General features: G+C 43.7%; 1 protein-coding gene across 1 annotated transcript in view; it reads right to left on the bottom strand.

The window, feature by feature from the left end:
- The window catches only part of LOC107753503 (serine/arginine repetitive matrix protein 1-like), a 50,231-nt gene extending 27,265 nt beyond the window's left edge, over nt 1-22,966 (bottom strand). Inside the window, exons 1-12 of the mRNA XM_016569655.1 lie at nt 22,681-22,966; nt 11,149-11,256; nt 10,942-11,026; nt 10,579-10,745; nt 8,890-9,006; nt 4,595-4,669; nt 2,628-4,500; nt 2,315-2,561; nt 1,088-1,531; nt 728-787; nt 374-493; nt 7-302 (exon numbers count right to left, since the gene is read on the bottom strand). Of these exons, the coding sequence (XP_016425141.1) occupies nt 7-302; nt 374-493; nt 728-787; nt 1,088-1,531; nt 2,315-2,561; nt 2,628-4,500; nt 4,595-4,669; nt 8,890-9,006; nt 10,579-10,745; nt 10,942-11,026; nt 11,149-11,256; nt 22,681-22,893 (3,805 nt within the window). The 5' untranslated portion in view covers nt 22,894-22,966. The remainder of the gene's footprint in view (nt 1-6; nt 303-373; nt 494-727; nt 788-1,087; nt 1,532-2,314; nt 2,562-2,627; nt 4,501-4,594; nt 4,670-8,889; nt 9,007-10,578; nt 10,746-10,941; nt 11,027-11,148; nt 11,257-22,680) is intronic.
- Between the last annotated feature and the right edge of the window lie 295 nt (nt 22,967-23,261).

Consider the following 23,261-nt stretch of genomic DNA (forward strand, 5'->3'; position numbering starts at 1 on the left):
CATGGCTTGCTTGTTCTGGATGGCCCCCTCGGTGAGGCATTTTGTCGCCCCACCCCCTACCACCCAACCATCTGCCCTTGTCCTCATTATTTTCATGTTCTGGATGGCTCCCTTTGTCAGGCCTTTTGTCCCTGCCCTTCTCCTCAAGGTTTGTGTGTTCTGGATGGCCCCCTTGGTCAGGCCTTTTGTCTCTGCCCTTGTCCTCATGGCTTGCATGTTCTGGACGGCGCCCTTGGTCAGGCCTTTTGTCCCTGCCCTTGTCCTCATGGCTTGCGTGTTCTGGGCGGCCCCCTTGGTCAGGCCTTTTGTCCTTGCCCTTGTCTTTATGGCTTGCGTGTTCTGGACGGCCCCCTTGGTCAGGCCTTGGTCTGGCCTTTTGTCTCTGCCCTTCTCCTCATGGCTTGTGTGTTCTGGACGGCCCCCTTCATCAGGCCTTTTGTCACTGCCCTTGTCTTCATGGCTTGCTTTTTCTTGGCGGCCCCCTCGGTCAGGCCTTTTGTCCCTGCCCATGTCCTTATGGCTTCCGTGTTCTGGACGGCCCCCTTGGTCAGGCCGTTTGTCCTTGGCCTCATGGCTTGCGTGTTCTGGGTGGCCACCTTGGTCAGGCCTTTTGTCCCTGCCCTTGTCCTCATCGCTTGCGTGTTCTGGACGGCTCCCTTGGTCAGGCCTTTTGTCTCTGCCCTTGTCCTCATGTCTTGCGTGTTCAGGACGGCCCCCTTCGTCGGGCCTTTTGTCTCTGCCCTTGTCCTCATGGCTAGCTTGTTCTGGGCGGCCCCCTCGGTCAGGCCTTTTGTCCCTGCCCTTGCCCTCACGGCTTCCGGGTTCTGGACGGCCCCCTTGGTCAGGCCGTTTGTCCCTGCCCTTGTCCTCATGGCTTGCGTGTTCTGGCTGGCCCCCTTGGTCAGGCCTTTTGTCCCTGCCCTTGTCCTCATGGCTTGCGTTTTCTGGACGACCCACTTGGTCAGGCCTTTTGTCTCTGCCCTTGTCCTCATGGCTTCCGAATTCTGGACGGCCCCCTCGGTCAGGGCTTTTGTCCCTGCCCATGTCCTCATGGCTTACATGCTCTGGACGTCCCACTTTGCCAGGCCTTTTGTCCCTGCCATTGTCCTCATGGCTTGCGTGTTCTGGACGGCCGTCTTGGTCAGGCCTTTTGTCCCTGCCCTTGTCCTCATGGCTTGCGTGTTCTGGACGGCTCCCTTGGTCAGGCCTTTTGTCCCTGCCCTTGTCCTCATGGCTTGCGTGTTCTGGACGGCCCCCTCTGTGAGGCCGTTTGTCCCTGCCCTTGTCCTCATGGCTTGCGTGTTCTGGACGGCCCCCTCGATCAGGCCTTTTGTCCCTGCCCTTGTTCTCATGGCTTGCTTGTTCTGGATGGCCCCCTCGGTGAGGCATTTTGTCGCCCCACCCCCTACCACCCAACCATCTGCCCTTGTCCTCATTATTTTCATGTTCTGGATGGCTCCCTTTGTCAGGCCTTTTGTCCCTGCCCTTCTCCTCAAGGTTTGTGTGTTCTGGATGGCCCCCTTGGTCAGGCCTTTTGTCTCTGCCCTTGTCCTCATGGCTTGCGTGTTCCGGACGGCCCCGTTCGTCAGGCCTTGTGTCTCTGCCCTTGTCCTCATGGCTTGCTTGTTCTGGGCGGCCCCCTCGTTCAGGCCTTTTGTCCCTGCCCTTGCCCTCATGGCTTCCATGTTCTGGATGGCCCCCTTGGTCAGGCCTTTTGTCCCTGCCCTTGTCCTCATGGCTTCCGAATTCTGGACGGCCCCCTCGGTCAGGTCTTTTGTCCCTGCCCATGTCCTCATGGCTTACATGCTCTGGACGTCCCACTTTGCCAGGCCTTTTGTCCCTGCCATTGTCCTCATGGCTTGTGTTTTCTGGACGGCCCAATTGGTCAGGCCTTTTGTCCCTGCTCTTGTCGTCATGGCTTGTGTTTTCTGGACGGCCCAATTGGTCAGGCCTTTTGTCCCTGCCCTTGTCCTCATCGCTTGCGTGTTCTGGATGGTCCTCTAGGTCAGGCCTTTTCTCCTTGCCCTTGTCCTCATGGCTTCCGTGTTCTGGACGGCCCCCTCGGTCAGGCCTTTGATCCCTGCCCTTGTCCTCATGGCTTGCGTGTCCTGGATGGCCCCCTCGGTCAGGCCTTTGATCCCTGCTCTCCTTGCCCTTGTCCTCATGGCTTCCATGTTCTGGACGGCCCCCTCGGTCAGGCCTTTGATCCCTGCCCTTGTCCTCATGGCTTGCGTGTCCTGGACGGCCCCCTCGGTCAGGCCCTTGATCCCTGCCCTTGTCCTCATGGCTTGCGTGTCCCGGACGTCGGTCAGGCCTTTTGTCCCTGCCCTTGTCCTCATGGCTTGCGTGTTCTGGACGGCCCCCTCGGTCAGGCCGTTTGTCCCTGCCCTTGTCCTCATGGCTTGTGTTTTCTGGACGGCCCAATCGGTCAGGCCTTTTGTCCCTGCCCTTGTCCTCATGGCTTGCGTGTTCTGGATGGTCCTCTTGGTCAGGCCTTTTGTCCTTGCCCTTGTCCTTATGGCTTCCGTGTTGTGGACGGCCCCCTCGGTCAGGCCTTTTGTCTCCGCCCTTGTCCTCATGGCTTGCATGTTCCGGGGGAGGCAGGCCCCCTCGGTCAGGCCTTTGATCCCTGCCCTTGTCCTCATGGCTTGCGTGTTCTGGACGGCCCCCTCGGTCAGGCCTTTGATCCCTGCCCTTGTCCTCATGGCTTGCGTGTTCTGGACGGCCCCCTCGGTCAGGCCTTTGATCCCTGCCCTTGTCCTCATGGCTTGCGTGTTCTGGACGGCCCCCTCGGTCAGGCCTTTGATCCCTGCCCTTGTCCTCATGGCTTGCGTGTCCCGGACGGCCCCCTCGGTCAGGCCTTTGATCCCTGCCCTTGTCTTCATGGCTTGCGTGTTCTGGACGGCCCCCTCGGTCAGGCCTTTGATCCCTGCGCTTGTCCTCATGGCTTGCGTGTCCCGGACGGCCCCCTCGGTCAGGCCTTTGATCCCTGCGCTTGTCCTCATGGCTTGCGTGTCCCGGACGGCCCCCTCGGTCAGGCCTTTGATCCCTGCGCTTGTCCTCATGGCTTGCGTGTCCCGGACGGCCCCCTCGGTCAGGCCTTTGATCCCTGCGCTTGTCCTCATGGCTTGCGTGTCCCGGACGGCCCCCTCGGTCAGGCCTTTGATCCCTGCGCTTGTCCTCATGGCTTGCGTGTCCCGGACGGCCCCCTCGGTCAGGCCTTTGATCCCTGCGCTTGTCCTCATGGCTTGCGTGTCCCGGACGGCCCCCTCGGTCAGGCCTTTGATCCCTGCGCTTGTCCTCATGGCTTGCGTGTCCCGGACGGCCCCCTCGGTCAGGCCTTTGATCCCTGCGCTTGTCCTCATGGCTTGCGTGTCCCGGACGGCCCCCTCGGTCAGGCCTTTGATCCCTGCGCTTGTCCTCATGGCTTGCGTGTCCCGGACGGCCCCCTCGGTCAGGCCTTTGATCCCTGCGCTTGTCCTCATGGCTTGCGTGTCCCGGACGGCCCCCTCGGTCAGGCCTTTGATCCCTGCGCTTGTCCTCATGGCTTGCGTGTCCCGGACGGCCCCCTCGGTCAGGCCTTTGATCCCTGCGCTTGTCCTCATGGCTTGCGTGTCCCGGACGGCCCCCTCGGTCAGGCCTTTGATCCCTGCGCTTGTCCTCATGGCTTGCGTGTCCCGGACGGCCCCCTCGGTCAGGCCTTTGATCCCTGCGCTTGTCCTCATGGCTTGCGTGTCCCGGACGGCCCCCTCGGTCAGGCCTTTGATCCCTGCGCTTGTCCTCATGGCTTGCGTGTCCCGGACGGCCCCCTCGGTCAGGCCTTTGATCCCTGCGCTTGTCCTCATGGCTTGCGTGTCCCGGACGGCCCCCTCGGTCAGGCCTTTGATCCCTGCGCTTGTCCTCATGGCTTGCGTGTCCCGGACGGCCCCCTCGGTCAGGCCTTTGATCCCTGCGCTTGTCCTCATGGCTTGCGTGTCCCGGACGGCCCCCTCGGTCAGGCCTTTGATCCCTGCGCTTGTCCTCATGGCTTGCGTGTCCCGGACGGCCCCCTCGGTCAGGCCTTTGATCCCTGCGCTTGTCCTCATGGCTTGCGTGTCCCGGACGGCCCCCTCGGTCAGGCCTTTGATCCCTGCGCTTGTCCTCATGGCTTGCGTGTCCCGGACGGCCCCCTCGGTCAGGCCTTTGATCCCTGCGCTTGTCCTCATGGCTTGCGTGTCCCGGACGGCCCCCTCGGTCAGGCCTTTGATCCCTGCGCTTGTCCTCATGGCTTGCGTGTCCCGGACGGCCCCCTCGGTCAGGCCTTTGATCCCTGCGCTTGTCCTCATGGCTTGCGTGTTCTGGACGGCCCCCTCGGTCAGGCCTTTTGTCTCCGCCCTTGTCCTCATGGCTTGCATGTTCCGGGTGAGGCAGGTTATGTCCTGGATAGTGGGGGGGTGGGAAGCCATGGAATTTACAGTCTTTTCTTGACTGAGCAGGGTGTTTCATTGGATGAGTTATGTTCTGAAATAATTAGAACAAAGGCAATACAGCTAGTCAGGACAAATTAACTTGGTCTGACTGGTTTGAATGAAGATTATGTTAGAGAGAGTTATACCTGAGCTTTGTAAATCTCACATTCCACTTCTGGTTCTTCATTTCCAACCTTGGAGGACTTACAGAACCCATACCGCTGGAGAAAGAGACAGTTATTTAAAACTATAGAGCTTGACAAAACTTTAATGTAAAGACTTAATGAAGTTGCCTGCTGTTACGACACTACAGGTGAATAGGGTAAAAAAATGATCACCATACTTTTCCCAGTTGGTCAGTCACAGTACATTAAGACAATCGGTTTGTATTACAAGTTTTCTGAAATTTTACATTTAAATATATAAATGATGCATTATCTAATTGAATATGCACTTATTTTATATATATTTCCAGAACAGAAATCTGAACATTGAATAAGGCCAGGTTCAGAATACTTGTTTCATGTTTTTTATATATATCTAATAACTAATCTAATATATAAAATACCTAAGATATTATATCTCTTTTTATCACTCCATAAATCAGAAAATACTGTCAACAGCCTGAAAACAAAAATTACATTTTAATATATTTTTCTGAATAAAATTATATGAAAACTCAGGTGAATAATATATCAACATATTGTCATCAACATACAACATATTAAGATAGGGGAAAAAAACAGTTAACTTTGGTACATGTAAGTGCTACTGATGTGGAGGGAGCTCAACACTGCGTCATGGTCAGTGCTCGAAGTGGGCCGGTATGCACCAGTATGCAGTTACCAGCACTTCTCACATTTTGCCGGTACTTTGCTACTCAGTCAAAGCATCAGTGTCACTGTCTGTGAGCAGCAAAATGTACCAGCGGTACTAACTTTTTTTAAATATACAACTTTCAAATGTGACAATGATGGACATTCCACCTCTGCCAGTAGGTCGGGATTCTCCCACATATTGTTTGCGGCTCCCCAATGCACGCTAATTATATACAAAATACCAGAAATCGAGCGAGTGAGAGAGATATGGAGTTACTTTTGTGTCTTTTTTATGCAATCAAACATACTGTGTTTAAGAGCAAAACTAATTATATTGTAATTAAAAAATAAAAGTTTGCAAAAAAAAATCCTGCTAAGATTGTTTCTTAATTACAAAAATAGTGTTATTGATAACAACTCTTTTCATTGCAAATAAATATACTCTTTCCTTAATGTAGTTCCCAAACTTTTCATTATGCACTCATAAATTTTGTTCTCTGTTCTGCTGTCAATTTTTGCAGTACTATCATTGTTCCCCAATTCTGAGGATTGTTTTTTCCAGCAGTACAATGCTCCATGCCACAAAGCCAGGTCAATCAAGGTGTGGAATGAGGACCACAGGATCCAGACCCTGTCATGGCCAGAACATCTCCAGGCCTGAACCACATTGAAAACTTCTGGAATGTGATCAAGAGGAATATGGATGGTCACAAGCCATCAAAAAAAAAAAAACATGAGCTGCTTGTATTTTTGCGCCAAGAGTGGCGTAAAGTCACACAACAGCAAAGACTGGTGGAGAGCATGTCAAGACGCATGAATGCTATGATTGAAAATCAGGGTTATTCCACCAAATATTGATTTCTGAACTCTAAACTCTAAGTTAACTCTAAGTTAAAACATTAGTATTGTTTTGTTTAAAAATGAATATGAACTTGTTTTCTTTCTGACCAGTTGTCATTTTCTGCAAATAAATACTGTAAATGACAATATGTTCATTTGTAATTTGGGAGAAATGTTGTCAACAAAAATGTTTATTTTACTCAAACACACCTATAAATAGTAAAACCAGAGAAACTAATAATTTTGCAATGGTCTCTTAATTTTTTCCAGAGCTGTATATACATTTACCCACCTATTATTAATCATCTTCCTAGAAAATAAAACTTGTGAATCTAAAATATGCGTGCTAGAGAATGTACAAATGGTTAACATTGTTTGTGTCATATCAGTCAGAAAAGCAGTTCTGTGCTTTTTTTTTTTTTTAGCTAACTTAGTTGTTATCCTTGGCTGAATAGCTCTAGGTTTTCAAAATCCATTTAAAATTAAATATGTACACAGTATGGATTAAATGAAAGTAGACAAATTTTTTAATTAGCATGTTTTTGTGTTTTGCTTTGGTACCGAAATTGGTACCGAGAACCGTGGATTTTCACTGGTATTGGTACCGAATACTGAAATTTTGGTACCGTGACAACACTAGTCAGATGTCAGCATCAGCAAGCTGTTCCGCTACATTGGATTGATATTCTACATGATCATGGTGCAGGTGAGCTCCCTCACTGACTATTGATGGCAGGGCAGTTTTTTCTTCAGTGAATGACAAAAGAAGCAGCAAACACCTTGGAAATACCAGGTATGGTTCACTTGTGTTTACAGTTGAACAGCAATTGTTTCTAGGAATGGCACAAAGGTGTGTGACTGTTCAAGTCTCGGTGTTCAAATCAGTGTGCTCAATTATGTGCCTTTGACCTTCATTATTTAAATTTTGTTTATATTATGAACTGTGTTGTAAATAAACTACAAACAAACAAAGAAACCAATTCTCTTAATCTCCTCACATTCTTTCTTACCTGCCTCACAGTCACATTCCACACTGATGGCCCATTAGGGGAAGGCCCTTTGTCTTTAAGGTAACCCCCCTCAGACCCCAGAGGAATAAACCATATTCGGCTCTCAAGAAGATGTCCCAGGTTAAAAAATGACAAAAGTCACTTGCGAGCTATTCAAAAGGTTAATTCTCCACCACAGTCAGGGTGCTTTAGCTCCTGTGTGACAAGTGGGGTGGGGCCAGTGGAGCAAATGACAATGAGTAACATCAGCTGCACCACACACCAGTCTCAAGTCCCACAGAGGAGCTCCAGAAGGATAAGAGGAATGACGATGGTGGAGGACAAGAGACGACCAGACCTGGGACATTTTATGTTGCCTTTTGTTTATGTTTGTGTGGCAGTCGTCCATGAGGGGCTGCCGCTTACTTTTGTTTTTTCGTTGTTTGTTTATTTTGGAATGTAATTTATGTTAAGCGTCTGCCGGTTCCCTGCCTCCTTCTGACCTTAACGATGAACATTGTTACACCCACAAACACTTCTGACCCGGAATCAGGTCGTAGTTCTTGGAGGGAGGGTCAGAAGGTGAGCGTGGCTGCCCGCGCTCCCCATCCTAAGAGTCAAGGAGTGAAGCAGAGTCGCTATTTGCATCCCACTTCCTCATCTTACTCCAATGCTCCAGTGCTATAAACTGGAGGAGATAGTTTGGACGTAGATACACCTATGTTAGCATGCTTCCTAAAGATTATAAGGAATGGGCAAATTGATAGAGCAAAAAAGTGGACTTTGTTGCCATTAGCATCCCACCTGCCCTTCTGTTGGCCCCTCCAGCAGTGAAAGCTGGAGGTGATAGATGCATCTACATCTACACTATGTTGACATACTTACTGAAGGAATGGGTGAGACAAAAGAGACAAAAGGGGACTTTGACATCCCACTTTCTCTGTCACCCCCCTCCATCACTGTGAGCTGATGAGATTTGGATGCATTTGTCTTTACACACTTCCTCAGGGTTTACAAGGAACGGGTCAAATGACAGAATAGAAAAATGGATGAGTATCCAACTTGTGTCACCCTCTCCAGCACATTGGCTGGAGGTCGCTGTGTGGTGTCAGCACACCTCCTTGTTAGAACCATGTAAAAATACATATAACAAGCATCAGCTAGTAAGGGCTACATAGCAGAGAGGTAGTAGGATGGTATTTGCATCCCACTCTCTCATTTGCCCTATCCATTCCTTAGACTGGAGGAAGCAGCCTGGCAAGAGTATGTCGGCTTGCTTCCCTGAGGGTTTGTTTATTAGGCAGTGTGTTACCCATATCACAAACATTGCAGTATCCAAAAAAATTTTGTATGTTCACAAATTAGTGTGACCGTGGCTTTACGTGGGCACCCTTTATGCTGGAATGCCAGTGACATTATATGACTACCGTTGCCAAACAAGATTGCCATGTATTCACACATGTCTCAAACACCAGTCATACTCAAGGTGTTCCCATAGCATCAACCATCATGGCACAGCATCTCATTCACTCATTAGGGAAACAGGTTATGTACATAACCCTAAGATGATTTCTGGTTCAGTGCATGAGAAAAAAATTAATTTGAGAAAACAGCCTTTGTTGTATAGTATATTTGTGGTATTGTTATGTATGGTATATGTATGTATGGTATAGTTGAAATCTACAGACACAAATAGTGTAATAAAATAAACACTTGTGTATTACAACAAACAATGTGTATTTTGGATGTTTTCTTTCCACTAGTCTGACATAAGTAATGAACATGTGCACTTACAGCTTTAACTCCACACAAAGCCTTGCATGCTTTTTGTTTCCGGTATGCCACCCTTTTCGGACAGTTTGTCTCAGTAATGGCGAACTGCACAAAGAAGTCTTGACCTGAAAACATCCACTAAGAAAATAGACAAATATTCTGTTAACATGCAAACCACTTACAAGCAAACAACATAATGACCATATTCAAAAAGTTGTCTGTTTATGTCACAGTAATGTCTGATAAAACAGAATTCCTGTGTGAGGCCAGAAACATCTACTCAGATGCAAAGCAAGCATATACTATTCAACTGAACATACTTTGGGGAATTATTTCCATTCATGCAGGCACAGAACATATGTGCTAGTTGTCCATTGCCTGTAATCTTTGCAGTGTGTTCAAACTCAACTTTTTGGCCCAGACGCAGATGTTTGAGGCAACAACATAGTCAGCTTTTCTTGCCACAAGTTTTTTTAATGTTGGTTTGGTGTGTCTGGGCCTTTACCTTCAATTGTCTGTGTCAATAAATTCAGTATTCACAGGGAATAAAACAATTCAGTTGGAGTTTATTTTAACACTAAAATATTGTAAAAACGCTACGAAAAAAAAAACTATTAATAGGTTAACAGTAAGTTCCCATACTATATACAGGGAAAACTGTAAAAGATCAAACCAGACATTTCATGTAATTTTACAGTAAAATACTGTTTTAGAAGTAAAAAAAGAACAAATCAACGTATAATTTACAGTAAAACACTGTAAACTGATATTCCCAGAATTCCCTGCGTGACACTCCACATTTGAAAGTATTTTTAAATACTTTGTTTTATATACTCATGTTTCTTAATAGTTTTTGTTTTCAGTTATGTACATTAGGGTTTTATGTTACATTTGCTGTTGTTTAATGAAAGTTTATTGCATTATTTAAGTGTTGTGTGTGACTATGATGGTGTTTTGTGTTTGCGTGAATGACTTATCTTTATATTAGTGTATATCTGTGGAAAATCTACTTGTGATGAACTTTGATTCTTCATTTGGCTTTCTCATTTACCACCTGCATTATTATGGTGGTTGTCACTATATGTTAAAGGTACAAAAACAGATTTAAAATTTACTGGTTTACATTCTGATTTTCTTGTTTGTAAATTACGGTTTTATAAATGTTTACAGTTTATCTGTATTTACAAAACCTTTTTTTTTTTTGGTAAAAACTACGTAATTTTTTCTACAGTGTAGTTGTAATTCTAATTGAAAGTGACACTGATTTCTCATGTTTAATACTGTAAAGCAATCTATTATATAAAGTTCATTATAAATAAACATGACTTGACTGATGTGCAGAGTTGTCAAGCTGGTGCAAACATCGCTATGATCAGATGCTTTCTTAACTGCTGTTTTCTCATCACTGTCATGTTTGTTTTGTTTATTTTGTTATTGAGAGAAAAGCACGCAGCTCATATTTACAAATGCTGCAGCATGGGTGGTGTGGGGATATTCATTAACAGTAAACCGCTGCTCAGGTATTTCCAACTTCTTTTACCTAAGCAAAGAACAAAAAATAACTTCGCCGGGAGTATATCAAGGCCTTGCAGTTTGGATTCAACTTTGGAATAAAATGGCACGTGTAATCAAGCTTGTGTCGCAAGAAACATTTCCGCTCATGAATTTGCATAAAATATTTAAGTTTAACCCAAGTTTGATAGACTTTACCTGTGTGCTGATCCTTCCCACTTCCAACAGTTTAAAGTAAGACTTGTGATTCGATTCTTTGTTGAATTTCTGCAGGGCAGTTTTCACACTCTCCAGAGCCTTCGGGTCATTCAATGGCAGTAGACTGGGGCAGTCAGGGCATTTTGTCACAAGTATTTCATGTGAATCTGGGCCAAAAACAGGAGCAAAATACAATCACTATTTGAATCGTATTTATAGGAGCTGCATTACCTTTTCTGTACTCTGACAAAGTGACCTTAAACATTACTATGGGTTCTTTAAATGCCTATGTAAGTCAAGTGTCTAATTATACAAACATATATAAATACATATATATTTATTCTATTAAATTGTTTACAGCACCTGGTTTGGTGTCACAGATGTAGCACGCCACAACTGCTTTTCCCTCAAAACTTAACACGGTCACATTACATTTTGCTGTCACTTTCTTTAAGGGAGACATGAAAAGGCTGTTAAATGGATGCACAACTCACAAAAGTCACTCTCTTCGGAGTGAAAAAGGCAGTAATCTGAAATTAGAGTTTGGAAGATCTGTGATGTTCAGCTCACCGTCTCTGATTCCTTTCTAGTGGTACACTGATCTAAAGGTTTGGGATTCACAATGTGGCATTCAGTTTCCTCTAGAGTTATTCCCAAGATGACCTCACAAAGATCAGTCTGCACAGAAACAAGACAATTTGTAGCATTTGCACATCATAAAAAGGTTTTTCTTTTACCCTTTTCTGTATTTGAAATCACTCTTTTACACCATATGTAGAACAGCCACAGAAAGACACTGATGTAGTGTTCGGGAGGTAAAGCAAGCGGGCAAGTACGTGGATCTAGATGCAGAGTTTATTGAAAGTAACAAACAAACAAATGACCAGTGGTGGCTGAACAGTAGAGGGCAATAGGGTACCATCCTCCTTGAGCCACACACACAAAATTTAAATGTTTATGTTAATGATATGATAGGAAGTCATCTTTGCAAATTATATGCATAATCAAGACATGACATAAAATTTTAGTCAATTAGCGTCCTCGAATCTAATCAGAAAAGGGTGATTAATTTATTGCCCCTAATGAGCTACTGCTAAAATCTAGACTGATCTGTAGGGGTGCAGTTTTAACTATATGACAATGGTGAACGCAATTGTCACTGCTTCCAGACCGAAACCTAACTCTGTAAAATCTCTACTCCAGTCTGTTTGAGAGGAGAACCTTGGCAGAAAAACTGAAGGTAAAAAAGCTGGGCCCAGATCAACCTGACCTCTTAATCAGACAGCAGACTAGCTGTAACGAATCAGTCCACTGAAGGCGAGCGTAGTGAAGAACCCACGTGCAGTTTATTTCAAACAAGGTGAAATCCAAACATCCAAACAATAATCCAACTTGACTTGACGAGGCATGAACAGACTTGACTAGGCATGAACAGATTTGACGAGACACAAACAGACTAGACTCACCGACAGCGGGTTACAACTTCAATACACGACAAGAGACAATGGCAACATGAGGGCTACTTATAGCAAACAAGGAGGGTCACATGACATGAACAAACCAATGGGAAACAAGACACATGACTAAGACAACCAACGAAAAAGGAAAGCCATACATGTGGAGCTTCTGTACTAGTTGGTACACCAAAAAGGCCTGGCTATGTGGGTGCAGTTATGCTAATAACTTACTTTGCTTTCCAGGCTGGCTGTTTAAAATAATGGGAACAGATCCAGCATGAACAGTTACGGGAGTGAAAGATATGAAGCACCTTTCTGAGTAAGAAAACATGAGAACGCAAGGGCACACTTGGATAATTCTGTCAAGCAAGCCATCCATATTGGGAAGAGTAAACATTGCTATGAAGCTGGACGACGGCCACAGGATTGTGATAAGAAAACACAACGAGGAGGTGGATAAAAACAGGCATATTTTATCCAAAATAATCAATTGTGTGAAGTTTTGGGAGGCTTTTGAGCTGGCCTTGCGTGGGCATGACGAGACTGACTCAGACAACCCTGGCATTTTCAGGGGATTAGTGGATTGTGTTGCATCACTAGATGACACCTTAAGACAGCTACCATTTTCAAAGGCACATCAAAGGCAGTACAAAACGATTTGTTGGACTGCATGCTGTCAGTGCTAAAGGATCACATTCTGGAGGAAGTAAAGGCCGCTGGTGTTATCCACATTCACTGCCAGCTGATACTTGTACTATGCTACATTGATGACAACAGTAACATCCAAGAGCATTTTTTTGTTTGTTTGTTTGTTTTAATTCATTATCATCCAGAATGCAATGACTGACACCATCGCTACAATGCTTCTGGACAGGCTAAGCATCATACTCCCAAATGGACAGAAGGCCAAAATTACTGCCCCAAGCTTATGACGGGACTACTGTAATGAGTGCAACATAACACAATGGATGACTACAGAAGTGCTCACTATGCACACTGCTATACGCGTCCGCTGAACCTCATCATGCTGCAGCGACATCACACATTCCCAAGATTTGTCACGTTTTCCAACCTTGGTAGATTTTCTGCCGCCTTCTCCAGGCCACCTAAGCGAATCTCTGTGCTTGACCAAGTTGAAAAAGAACCGAGTGCACCAGTTTTGTTTACGCGCAAGGTAAATTGCTTCCGCAAGAGGATAACAGATCCACGCGCGAGGAAACAGGAGCCTGCGAGCTCTTTTTAAACACTCGCACGCACATCACATCACCTGTGCACGCAATACAATCCCTCGCTGCTGCATTCAAGTACATAACCTGAAAATACAAAGAACATACAAACCAATTTGGGATTTACAATTATGTACACTTTTATTTAATGGACAAGCATATAGTGGTAATATAGTGGTGAACTACAGTTAATTTGAGTTATAGCAACAAGTTGACTATTAGTTGTATTTTATTTTATTTGTATTTTGCGAAGTTAATATAACCCAAAGCATTGTGTTGTATGAAAAATTTAAATATAACAATTTTGGTAGATTTAACATGCTAATAACCGTGGAAACGTGTCATTACAATCTCTAAAAAGTGTTTATGTCGTGTTTTATCTTCGTAACATCACAAGATTGCAATCACTAGTAAACGGAATCATTTATGTTAAAGAACTTTCTGCTAAAGATCTATTCTATTGACAAAGTATGCAATTAATTTTCATTAAAACAGCCATGATATATTTATATAAAAAAAAAATAATAAATGTCAATTTACATGTATCTGGTACATTGATAAAGCCATGTCTCAGGTCACATGTGAATTATGGATCACCTTTTCACAGGCATCCAATCACAGCTGACTTCCGAAAAAGGGGAAGTAACCAATGGCGTTTGAGATTACAATTAAAACAGCAAGTTTGTCCATGACTGACAAAAATAAAAGTGTTCGCGCGAGCAAAAGCAAGCAGGTGAGAAAATACAGAGCGTGAGAATGAGGGGGATGATCACACGTGTGCGATGAGACAAATCCTCGCTCGCGAGGGCTTGTATTGCACACAGTTGATGTGATGAGCGCGCGAGTGTTCAAAAAGGCTCCCGTTTCCTCTCGCGGAAGCAATTTACCGTGCGCATAAACATAACTGGTGCACTCGTTTCTTTTTGGCATTGATTTGCCGGCATATGTTCAGATCATCATAGACTCTGGGATCTTTTATCCCCCAACTATCAGAGAGGCCGAGGGCTTTGTGCGGATGCTTGATTAGCCTAATTGTTCCTTTCCATCAATGTAAATGATTATCAGAACATTGACTGACTGACTGATTGACTGACTGACTGATTGATTGATTGATTGATTGGACCAAGGCCTCCATTCCTTCTCTGTGTGAGGACATTGTATCTGACCAGCAGCACCAGCCCATAAAGCCATGAAGGATGCTGGGACCTGGCTTGCTACTGAGGTAAAAATAAAAATCAGACACAAGATGGCATATGTTTTTAAACACAGAATTACTTGAAAATTATAAACAAATTGAAACAGAAGGTTAATAACTGACAAGTACAGAACAATTTAAGGAATATAAAATAACATGTAAATGGCATATTCTTCCATTAAAAAAAATATTAAACTGAGAAAATAGGTCATACAGGCAAACAAAGAAGACAGAACCAAAACACAATGAAGCATGGCCAAAACAAAACATAACTCAGGAGAGAAGAGTGAAATTCCTGTTCAAATAATCTGTTGGGAGAACACAGGTTTTTTTTTTCTTCTTGTAAATAGATATCCTCAGACTTATTGTTTAAATTGGTCATGGAGGTATCAAAATTTAATTGAGACTATTTTTAAATTAAAACACAATGAGGTAACACTTTAGAATATGGAACACATATTCACTATTAACTAGACACTATTAACACATTAATTATTTAATTACCATTAAGAGTTTTCTCTGAACAAACTCCTAATTTGCTGCTTATTGGTTAGTAAGGTAGTTGTTAAGTTTAGGTATGGGGTGGATAAGTCTAAAATATGGTCATGTACAATAAAGCATTAATATGTGCATTATAAACACTAATAAACAGCTAATATGATAGTAATATGCATGCTAATAAGCAACTAGGCAATATTGAGAATTGGTGCTTAAAATAAAGTGTTACCAACATAAACTATTTATACACTGCCTGCTAACAAGCTTAGCAAGTTAATAAGACTCACCTGGGGAGACTAATCAAGGGTGAACAATAAACAAATTTTGCTGGGCAGTGTCAACAGGCAGCCAGGTGAGACACAGGGCCCACAACTGATCTGAAGTATCCAGATAGAAATTTGTTGCCCATTCTTAACGGGAAAGTGTTCAAGCAACATCGCTCGGCAACATTGTTCAAAATATTGTCCCATGTATCATCAACTTAATACCTTAAAATGAATAACCTTTCTGTAATCGTTTAACCATTACTTATCATGTAATTTTTTTAACGTGGGACACAAAAGGTGTTTTTTCTGTCATGCTGTGACTTTAAAACCATAAAATACACCAAAAACGCAACATAAAATCACAAAAGGAATCAATTTTATTCATTAGCTGTAATTTAAACCTTTAGAATCCATAAGACTGCAAGGAACAAACCGAAATTAAAGCCTTTATTCAGTGATCTTCATCTCCTTCCTTGTCAGCGGATAGAAGGAGACAACACAGGTACTATGATTCATAGAGGTTTGTTAATGCAGATAGCAGAGATCAGAAGAGCAATCAGGTGAGAAGTTAGGAAGCTGCTGATTTTGTTGAACTTATCTTGAATAATAGTCTTCGTCTTTGGCAGATGCTGACGAACTGGCAAACGGATGATCAGGACAGACAATAAGGGAATTATCAGGATCTATGACATTGAGGAGAACTTAGGACGAACCACAGGTAAGGAGTCAGGTAAGTAGAGCGGTATGGATCAACGAGACTGGACAACAGAGAAGGGAAGTGTGACTGTTATTATGCGTACAGTTGATGAGCTGATGTATGTGCGGTTAATTAGAATTCGGGTGATGCTGAACGAGTAGGTGGAGCTGAAGGGTCTGGTGTGGACGATGGTGTAGCATCTGTGACAGTAAACCCCTCCCCCTCCACGGACAGCTCTTGAAGACCACACAGAACGATGACGACAGGGACGGCCTCAACCTCTGGGAGCAAGAATGGGTTCGGATGATTAGTGTGGAAGTTCGTTAGTATGGAAGGATCTAGGATGTCATCCCGGCTCACCCACAATCTCTCCTCAGGACCGTATCCTTCCCATTCCTCTTCCAAGTACTCCAGAAGGCCGCCCCATCGCCTGGAATCCAGGATGGTTTCCACACGGTAGATGTTCTCCTCTTCTATGATCTCTGCTGGAGGAGGAGGTACTTCATCTACACCAGACCCCGTTGGAGAAGGAATCAGAGGTTCAGTGCAGGGTTTGAGCAGTGAAACATGAAATGTGGGTGAAATGCGATACTCAGCCTCTCAGATAGATAATCTGCCTCTCGATGATAAATGGACCTATGTAGCAGGGACTCAGCTTAAGGCAGGGCAGACGAAGATGGATGTCCCGGGTTGAGAGCCAGACCTTTTGTCCTGGATGGTAACAGGGAGTGGCAGATCATCGTGCATCGGCCTGGCTCTTGCGTCTTCGTAGTTCCCGCTGAAGATGGATATGAGCTGAGTCCCAGACCCTCTTGCTCTCTCGAAACCAGTAGTTAACAGCCGGGACCTCTGATGGTTCCCCTGACCAGGGAAACAGGGGAGGTTGGTAACAGAGTATGCACTGGAAGGGGGTTATTCTGGTGGTAGATTGACAGAGTGAGTTTGGTGCATACTCGGCCCAGGGTAGAAATTGACCCCAGTCGTGTTGGTGCTGATGGCAGTAAGACCGCAGGTATCTCCCGATCTCCTGGATCTTTCATTCAGTCTGGCCGTTGGTTTGTGGATCATAACCGGATGAGAGGCTGATGGTAATACCCAATAATTGGAAGAAAGAACGCCAGACTCGTGATATGAACTGGGCCCACAGTCTGAAACGATATCCTCTGGTAGTCCGAAATGGCGGAATACATGATGGAACAGTGATTCAGCAGTCTCTAGTGCGGTGGGTAACCCCTTCAAGGGAATCAGTTTGCAGGCTTTAGAGGATCTGTCCACAACGACTAGGATGCAGGTGTAGGATTCCGATGGAGGAAGATCTGTGGTGAAGTCAATCCCAATATGGGACCATGGCCGATTGGGAGTGGGTAGTGGAACCAGTTTCCCTGTGGGAAGATGTTGAGGCATTTGTGATATGGCACAGACTGAATAGGGTCAAACATATCAGGAGATATCCTGGGTCATTTCAGGCAAGAGGGTTCGCTGGCTGCCTGGGGGTCCAGAGCCCGGAGATGTATGAACTGTGTCCACAAGAGACAGGTGAAGGGCATGGTACATAAACCCATCCCTTGGGTTTATGTACCATCTAAACTGTAACTGGTTTCCTACCAATCATGTATTTTTCTCTTTTTAGTTTAAGAGAACATGTAAGTGTGACCAGCTCTGATCAGTTAAGGATACTTCTTTCCCCATCTCCACAAAGTAAGTAACAAAGATATTGAATTTATGGTCCATATTGTTAGATTTATTTATTTTTTTATTTTTTTATTATTATTATTTATTTATTACTTGGGTTAATGTATAAACATATTATTGTGAAGTGCTCACATACTACTTTTGGCCTTCATAAACAATTGTTTTTACAAAAACAAATGTAAGGAGGCACATTGTAATTCTAAACTCAACTATGCATTTCAGATGCTGTCACATCCTACAGCCTCATCATCTGAGAAACTGCCTCTCAATCACACCAAAATACACATAATGATGGACTTACAGGCATCTTAGGGGATTGTGAAAATACAGTATTTCACTGGAACTTGGTCTTCATTACACTATTTTCTGTTTCTATTTTTATTTTACTTCTTTAAATATTTATGTTCAGTGTCAATTGTCATTTATGGTATTCTGCTAATAATGGTTGTTAGATCACTGTCATTTTTGCTACAATTTCACATGTCATTAAATAAAATAAAAGTACCTAATTGACACAGCATGCTGTTGTTGTTGTTGTTTTTATGAAAACCTTAATAGACGCTATAAGATATTATAAGACCAGGCAGATAGAGGGGTAACAAAACAATAGTAATAAACAATATATTCAAATAATATTAATAAAACTAATATTAATGATATAAATATACTATTATACTAATATTAATGAAAATAAACTATCATTAAAATGGTTATTTATAAGACCATTAAGGTTCTAAATAGCACTGTCAAAGCATGTTTCTTTATGGAACCTTATAAAAAGGTTTCTATTTAGCACCAAAATGGTTTCTACTATTGTTACAAGCTGAAGAATCCTTTTCTGGTACTGTTTAGAACCATTTTTCTTAAGAGTGCAGATGGTACATAAACCCGTCCCTCAGGACCTCCCGGCGGAGCAGGTTCAGAGCGAGTGACTTCGGCAATCTGGTCATCCAGGGACAACTGGATGGGACTCACAATGATAGCTGGAGGGAGTATGGGTTCTGGTGCAGACAGATCGAATCGAGTGAAGAACAATGCCCTACGTGCTTGGCGGGTATTCAACCTTTTGGCATCACAGAGATATTCTAAGTTGCGATGATCTGTGATTACCCTGAACTGATGTTTGGCTCTCTCCAGCCAGTGTCTCCACTCTTCCAAAGCAACCTTATTATTGTTGTTTGTTTTATGACCCTTTATGTACAGCACTTTGGTCAACTACTGTTGTTTTTAAATGTGCTCTAGAAATAAATTATAGAATAGAAATTTTGATTGTTTGATTGCCAACAGCTAACGATGTCCGATGTCGTCATTTCAACAGTTTCCTGGAGGTGTCACATGGATGGTGGATCACCCTGCTGCTGGGATAGTACAGATCCAACCCTGGACGTAGAGGCATCCTCTTCCACGATGAAGGGTAGTTCTCGATCAGGATGGACCTGGGTTGGAGTAGAGCAAAACTCACATTTTTCCAGCTTGAGATAGAGGTGGTATTCTCTCAGTTTCTGGAGGACCTGCAACACGTGGAGGCGATGTTCGGACAGGTTCCGTGAGTAGATGAGTATGTCGTCGATGTAGATGAGAATGAAGTGATGGAGAAACTCCCGGAACATCTCGTTCATGAGGGCTTGGAATACGGAGGGTGAGTTGGACAACCATATGGCATAACGAGGTACTCATAGTGTCCTGCAAGTGTTATGTAGGCAGTGTTCCACTCATCACCCTCACATATTAGAATGAGGTTGTATGCGCAACGCAGGTCCAGCTTGGTGAAGATGTGAGCTCCCCGCAACAATTCTAGGGAAGATGGTACCAGAAGAAGTGGTTAACGGAATTTGACGGTTTGGGCGTCAAACCACAGTAATCAATACACGGTCTCAAGCCTCCATCCTTCTTGCTCACGAAAAAGAAGCTCAAAACGGCAGGGGAAGTTGATGGACGAATATATTTCTGGTTTGAGTGCTGTTACGGGGCTGACAAGACGTGAGACGTGCGGATCCATATGCAAGCTTTATTCAGCAGAGAGGTCAGAAACACAGGCAGGGTCGAACAAATGGCAAACAGGTATATGGCGGGCAAGACACAAGAATAATCCTAGGGCTAGCGAAGGTCGACGAACGGCGAATTCATGGACTGGATTCGTGACAAGTGCCACCTTGATGCATGGCCTTCTGTTCCAGAATGGACAAGGGACAAAGTTTTAATTTAGGTAGTGCCGCCACAGGCAGCAGGTCAATCGCACAGTCCCATGGCCGATTCAATTTCAATTAAATTCAAATTTATTTGTATATTGCTTTTCACAATACACATTGTTTCAAAGCAGCTTTACAGAAAATTCATGTGTCTACATTACAATTTAGAATGATTTAATTTCAGGCAGAAGCTCATTAAAGCGATTATTATCATGTGTGATCATAATGATTACAATATAAAGAATTTAGCAGTTGTGCATATTGATACAAGTTGGCGTCATCTTGCAGAGGTCAGCATCATCTCTTCAAAGGTGTTGGATCATCTGAAGTCTTTCTATGAGGCTGGATCCAGCTGGCGTAATCTCTAGTTACCTTGAGATGGGCATCCCGGGGTAGGAACAGAAAGGCAAATGGAAAATAATTAGCGTAGCTGCTGTTCATAATGTTTCTGATGAGGCGGTAATTCCGTTGCCAGCTGCTTACTGAACACATTTTATATTTGTTTTTTTTCGGAGTGATAGTTTGTGGAGTTGTTCTCGGGAGATGAAATTCCCAGCTGATCCAGTATCTATGACGGCTTGCGCAGAAACTGAGCATTTGGAGGTAGTTGGTGATATTGTAGTGTGAGTCAAAGATGCAACCAGGGGAGGTAGTTGAATAGTACTCACCACTGGGCATAGTGGGCAGATGGGACAGTTGGCTATCAAATGTGCGTCAGACCCACAATATAGGCACAGATGATTTTGGATGTGACATTGACACTCTGCATGGGAAAGATGGAAATAATCAACTTGCATAGGTTCTGGTGTTGGGAGTGTGACAGATGGAGTGGCAGGAGGAGATTGAGCAGCGGGTTGGTCCAATGTGTATGCAGAGAGATGTTGAGAGATACAAATCGATTTGAGATTGAAGGTCTCCAGACCAGTCACATTGTCGTAGATGGACATATGATGACAAATTTCTGCGTTCAAACCCCTGCGGTAGGCTGTATCACACTGCATGTATCCTTTTTGGTCTGGTCTTCTGTCAGCGGACAGAAGGAGACAACACAGGTACTATGATTCATAAAGGTTTGTTAATGCAGATTGCAGAGTTCAGGAGAGCATTCAGGTGAGAAGTTAGGATTATATTGTAGAACTTCTTGAATAATAGTCTTTGTCAGATGCTGACGAACTGGCAAACAGATGATCAGGACAGACAATGAGGGAATGATCAGGATCGATGACGTTGAGGAGAACTTAGGACGAACCACAGGTAAGGAGTCAGGTAAGTAGAGCGGTATGGAACAATGAGGCTGGACAACAGAGAAGGGAGGTGTGACTGTTATTATGCGTGGAGTTGATGAGCTGATGCAGGTGCGGTTAATTAGAATTCGGGTGATGCTGAACGAGTAGGTGGAGCTGAAGGGTCTGGTGTGGACGATGGTGTAGCATTTGTGACATTCCTCCTCAGCAGCGACTGTAAAGGCCAAAGTATACTTCGGTTTTACACCTTCATCTAATTTTCTGTCTATCTATTTTAAACTATGCTATACTGCTGCTATCTCATAACCCTCTCACACAAGCGCTTGTCAATGCAGCCATGTGTTGTTGTTGTTGCAAGACGGGGCAACTTTTTGAGCAATGTTGCCGAGTGATGTTGCTTGGGTACTTTCCCACTGAGAATGGCCAACAAATTTCTATCTGGATAATTTAGATCGGTTGTGGGCCCTGTGTCTCACCTGGTTGCCAGCTGACAAAACGTTGCCTTTTTATACTTTGGCCTTAAGCCAAAAAAACCCACACTGACACGCTTGTTACAAATTCAAAAGTTACTGCTTTCAGAAGCTTTACAACAGTGAAATCAAATGCTCATTGCCTCTCGCCTGCTTCATCACAGATTGCAACATGCCGTGATTTGGGTGACGTGTTTTGCTGTGTCCAATTCGCATACTATCCATCCTATATAGTATTAGAAATTAGTATCAGTGTGTCCCAAATCATAGTATGTTGAAATGAGTATTCCAAAGGTACCCGGATGGTTTACTACTTCCGGCAGAAATTCAAAGTGCAGATCTGTGCACACTCTAATGGCAAATATTGCCCAGAACCCATTGCATGTTGGATGAGGATTCGATTAGAACTACAAACACGAATAAAAAGTGTAAAAAAAAATACAAACATGGTGGATATGCGAGACCGATGGACAGGTAGAGAAAGGGGTTTGAGTGATAAATAATCCATATCTAACCTGATGAAAAAATATTTAATGTTATCTGCGTTATATTTCATCTGCAACAACATTGTGAACTTTTATAAAGACAAGTTTGACAGGACAGTTCAAAACCAGGGGTCTCCTAACTGTCCTGGATGGCCGGTGTCCTGCAGAGTTTAGCTCCAACCCTAATTAAACACACCTGAACAAACTAGACCTCTGGTTTAAATGGTGACAGGATGCACATAACTAAGCAACAGAGCGGTCCGTTAAAGACGCAGTTATGACGAACTAGTATGTCCCAAAGCTTGTCTGCTTATCTGCTACATACACAAAAGTATGTACTTTTTCTTTGCAAAAAGAATACATACTTTTAGTGCATAGTATATGCAGGCGAGAGGATCATATATCTTTTTATATGGGCTATAAAATGGTTGTTTAGGATTGGGGTAGGGTTAAGAGATTTAGGAAAATGATAAAATGATAAAAGTGCATTTATACAAATATCTTTATGATATAAAAGATTTGTAAATAATTTACGTATTTTAGCTGTGAATAGGTAAAATGTTTACATTTTAAATGTTTCATTAAGTCAAAATTGTACGTTTCAGCATCAATCAAAATGTACAAAAATGTATGTTTTGTACCTGTAAATGCTACATACTAATACCTTTGATGCAAAACCTCACCTTCTCATCTGCTCTGCGACTGTCCAGTGAGACGAATTTGAATTTGTATCCATGGTGGTGATGGTCATTAATGAACCGCTCGGCTGCTAATATTGCAATGTTGTCCTGATCTTCTTGGCACTTATATACCACATCAGTGTCTGTCGGGAGGCTGGCCACGTGTAGAGCCGAGACCAAAGCTGCTAATATTACCAGCTCTCTCATGCTGCACATGGACACGAACCCTAAATCTTCAACTAAGTAAAAGTCCTCCTCTCTTGTCCAGACCTTTATAATATACACTGCAGGGGGAAATAAGCAAACAGTTTAGTGAGATGCTTGCCAATGTTAATGACATCAAAAACAAATATAAAAGAGAGATATGAGGAATGTCATGACACCCTAACTATTAGCAGAATTCACCATGACATTGATGTTTTGTTTGTCTTGCCTCCCTCATCTCTGAGTTCATCCTCCATGTTACAGATAACTTATCAATCATTATTATTAATAATGGTTCTTATTATGAATGTTGAAAAGAGTTTTGGCTACTTAATAGTTTGAAACTGTGATACATTTTTTCAGGATTCTTTGATGGATAG

The sequence above is a fragment of the Sinocyclocheilus rhinocerous genome, unplaced genomic scaffold (genome assembly GCF_001515625.1).
Source record: "Sinocyclocheilus rhinocerous isolate Xijiao unplaced genomic scaffold, SAMN03320098_v1.1 scaffold1523, whole genome shotgun sequence".
NCBI classification, from domain to species: Eukaryota; Metazoa; Chordata; class Actinopteri; order Cypriniformes; family Cyprinidae; genus Sinocyclocheilus; species Sinocyclocheilus rhinocerous.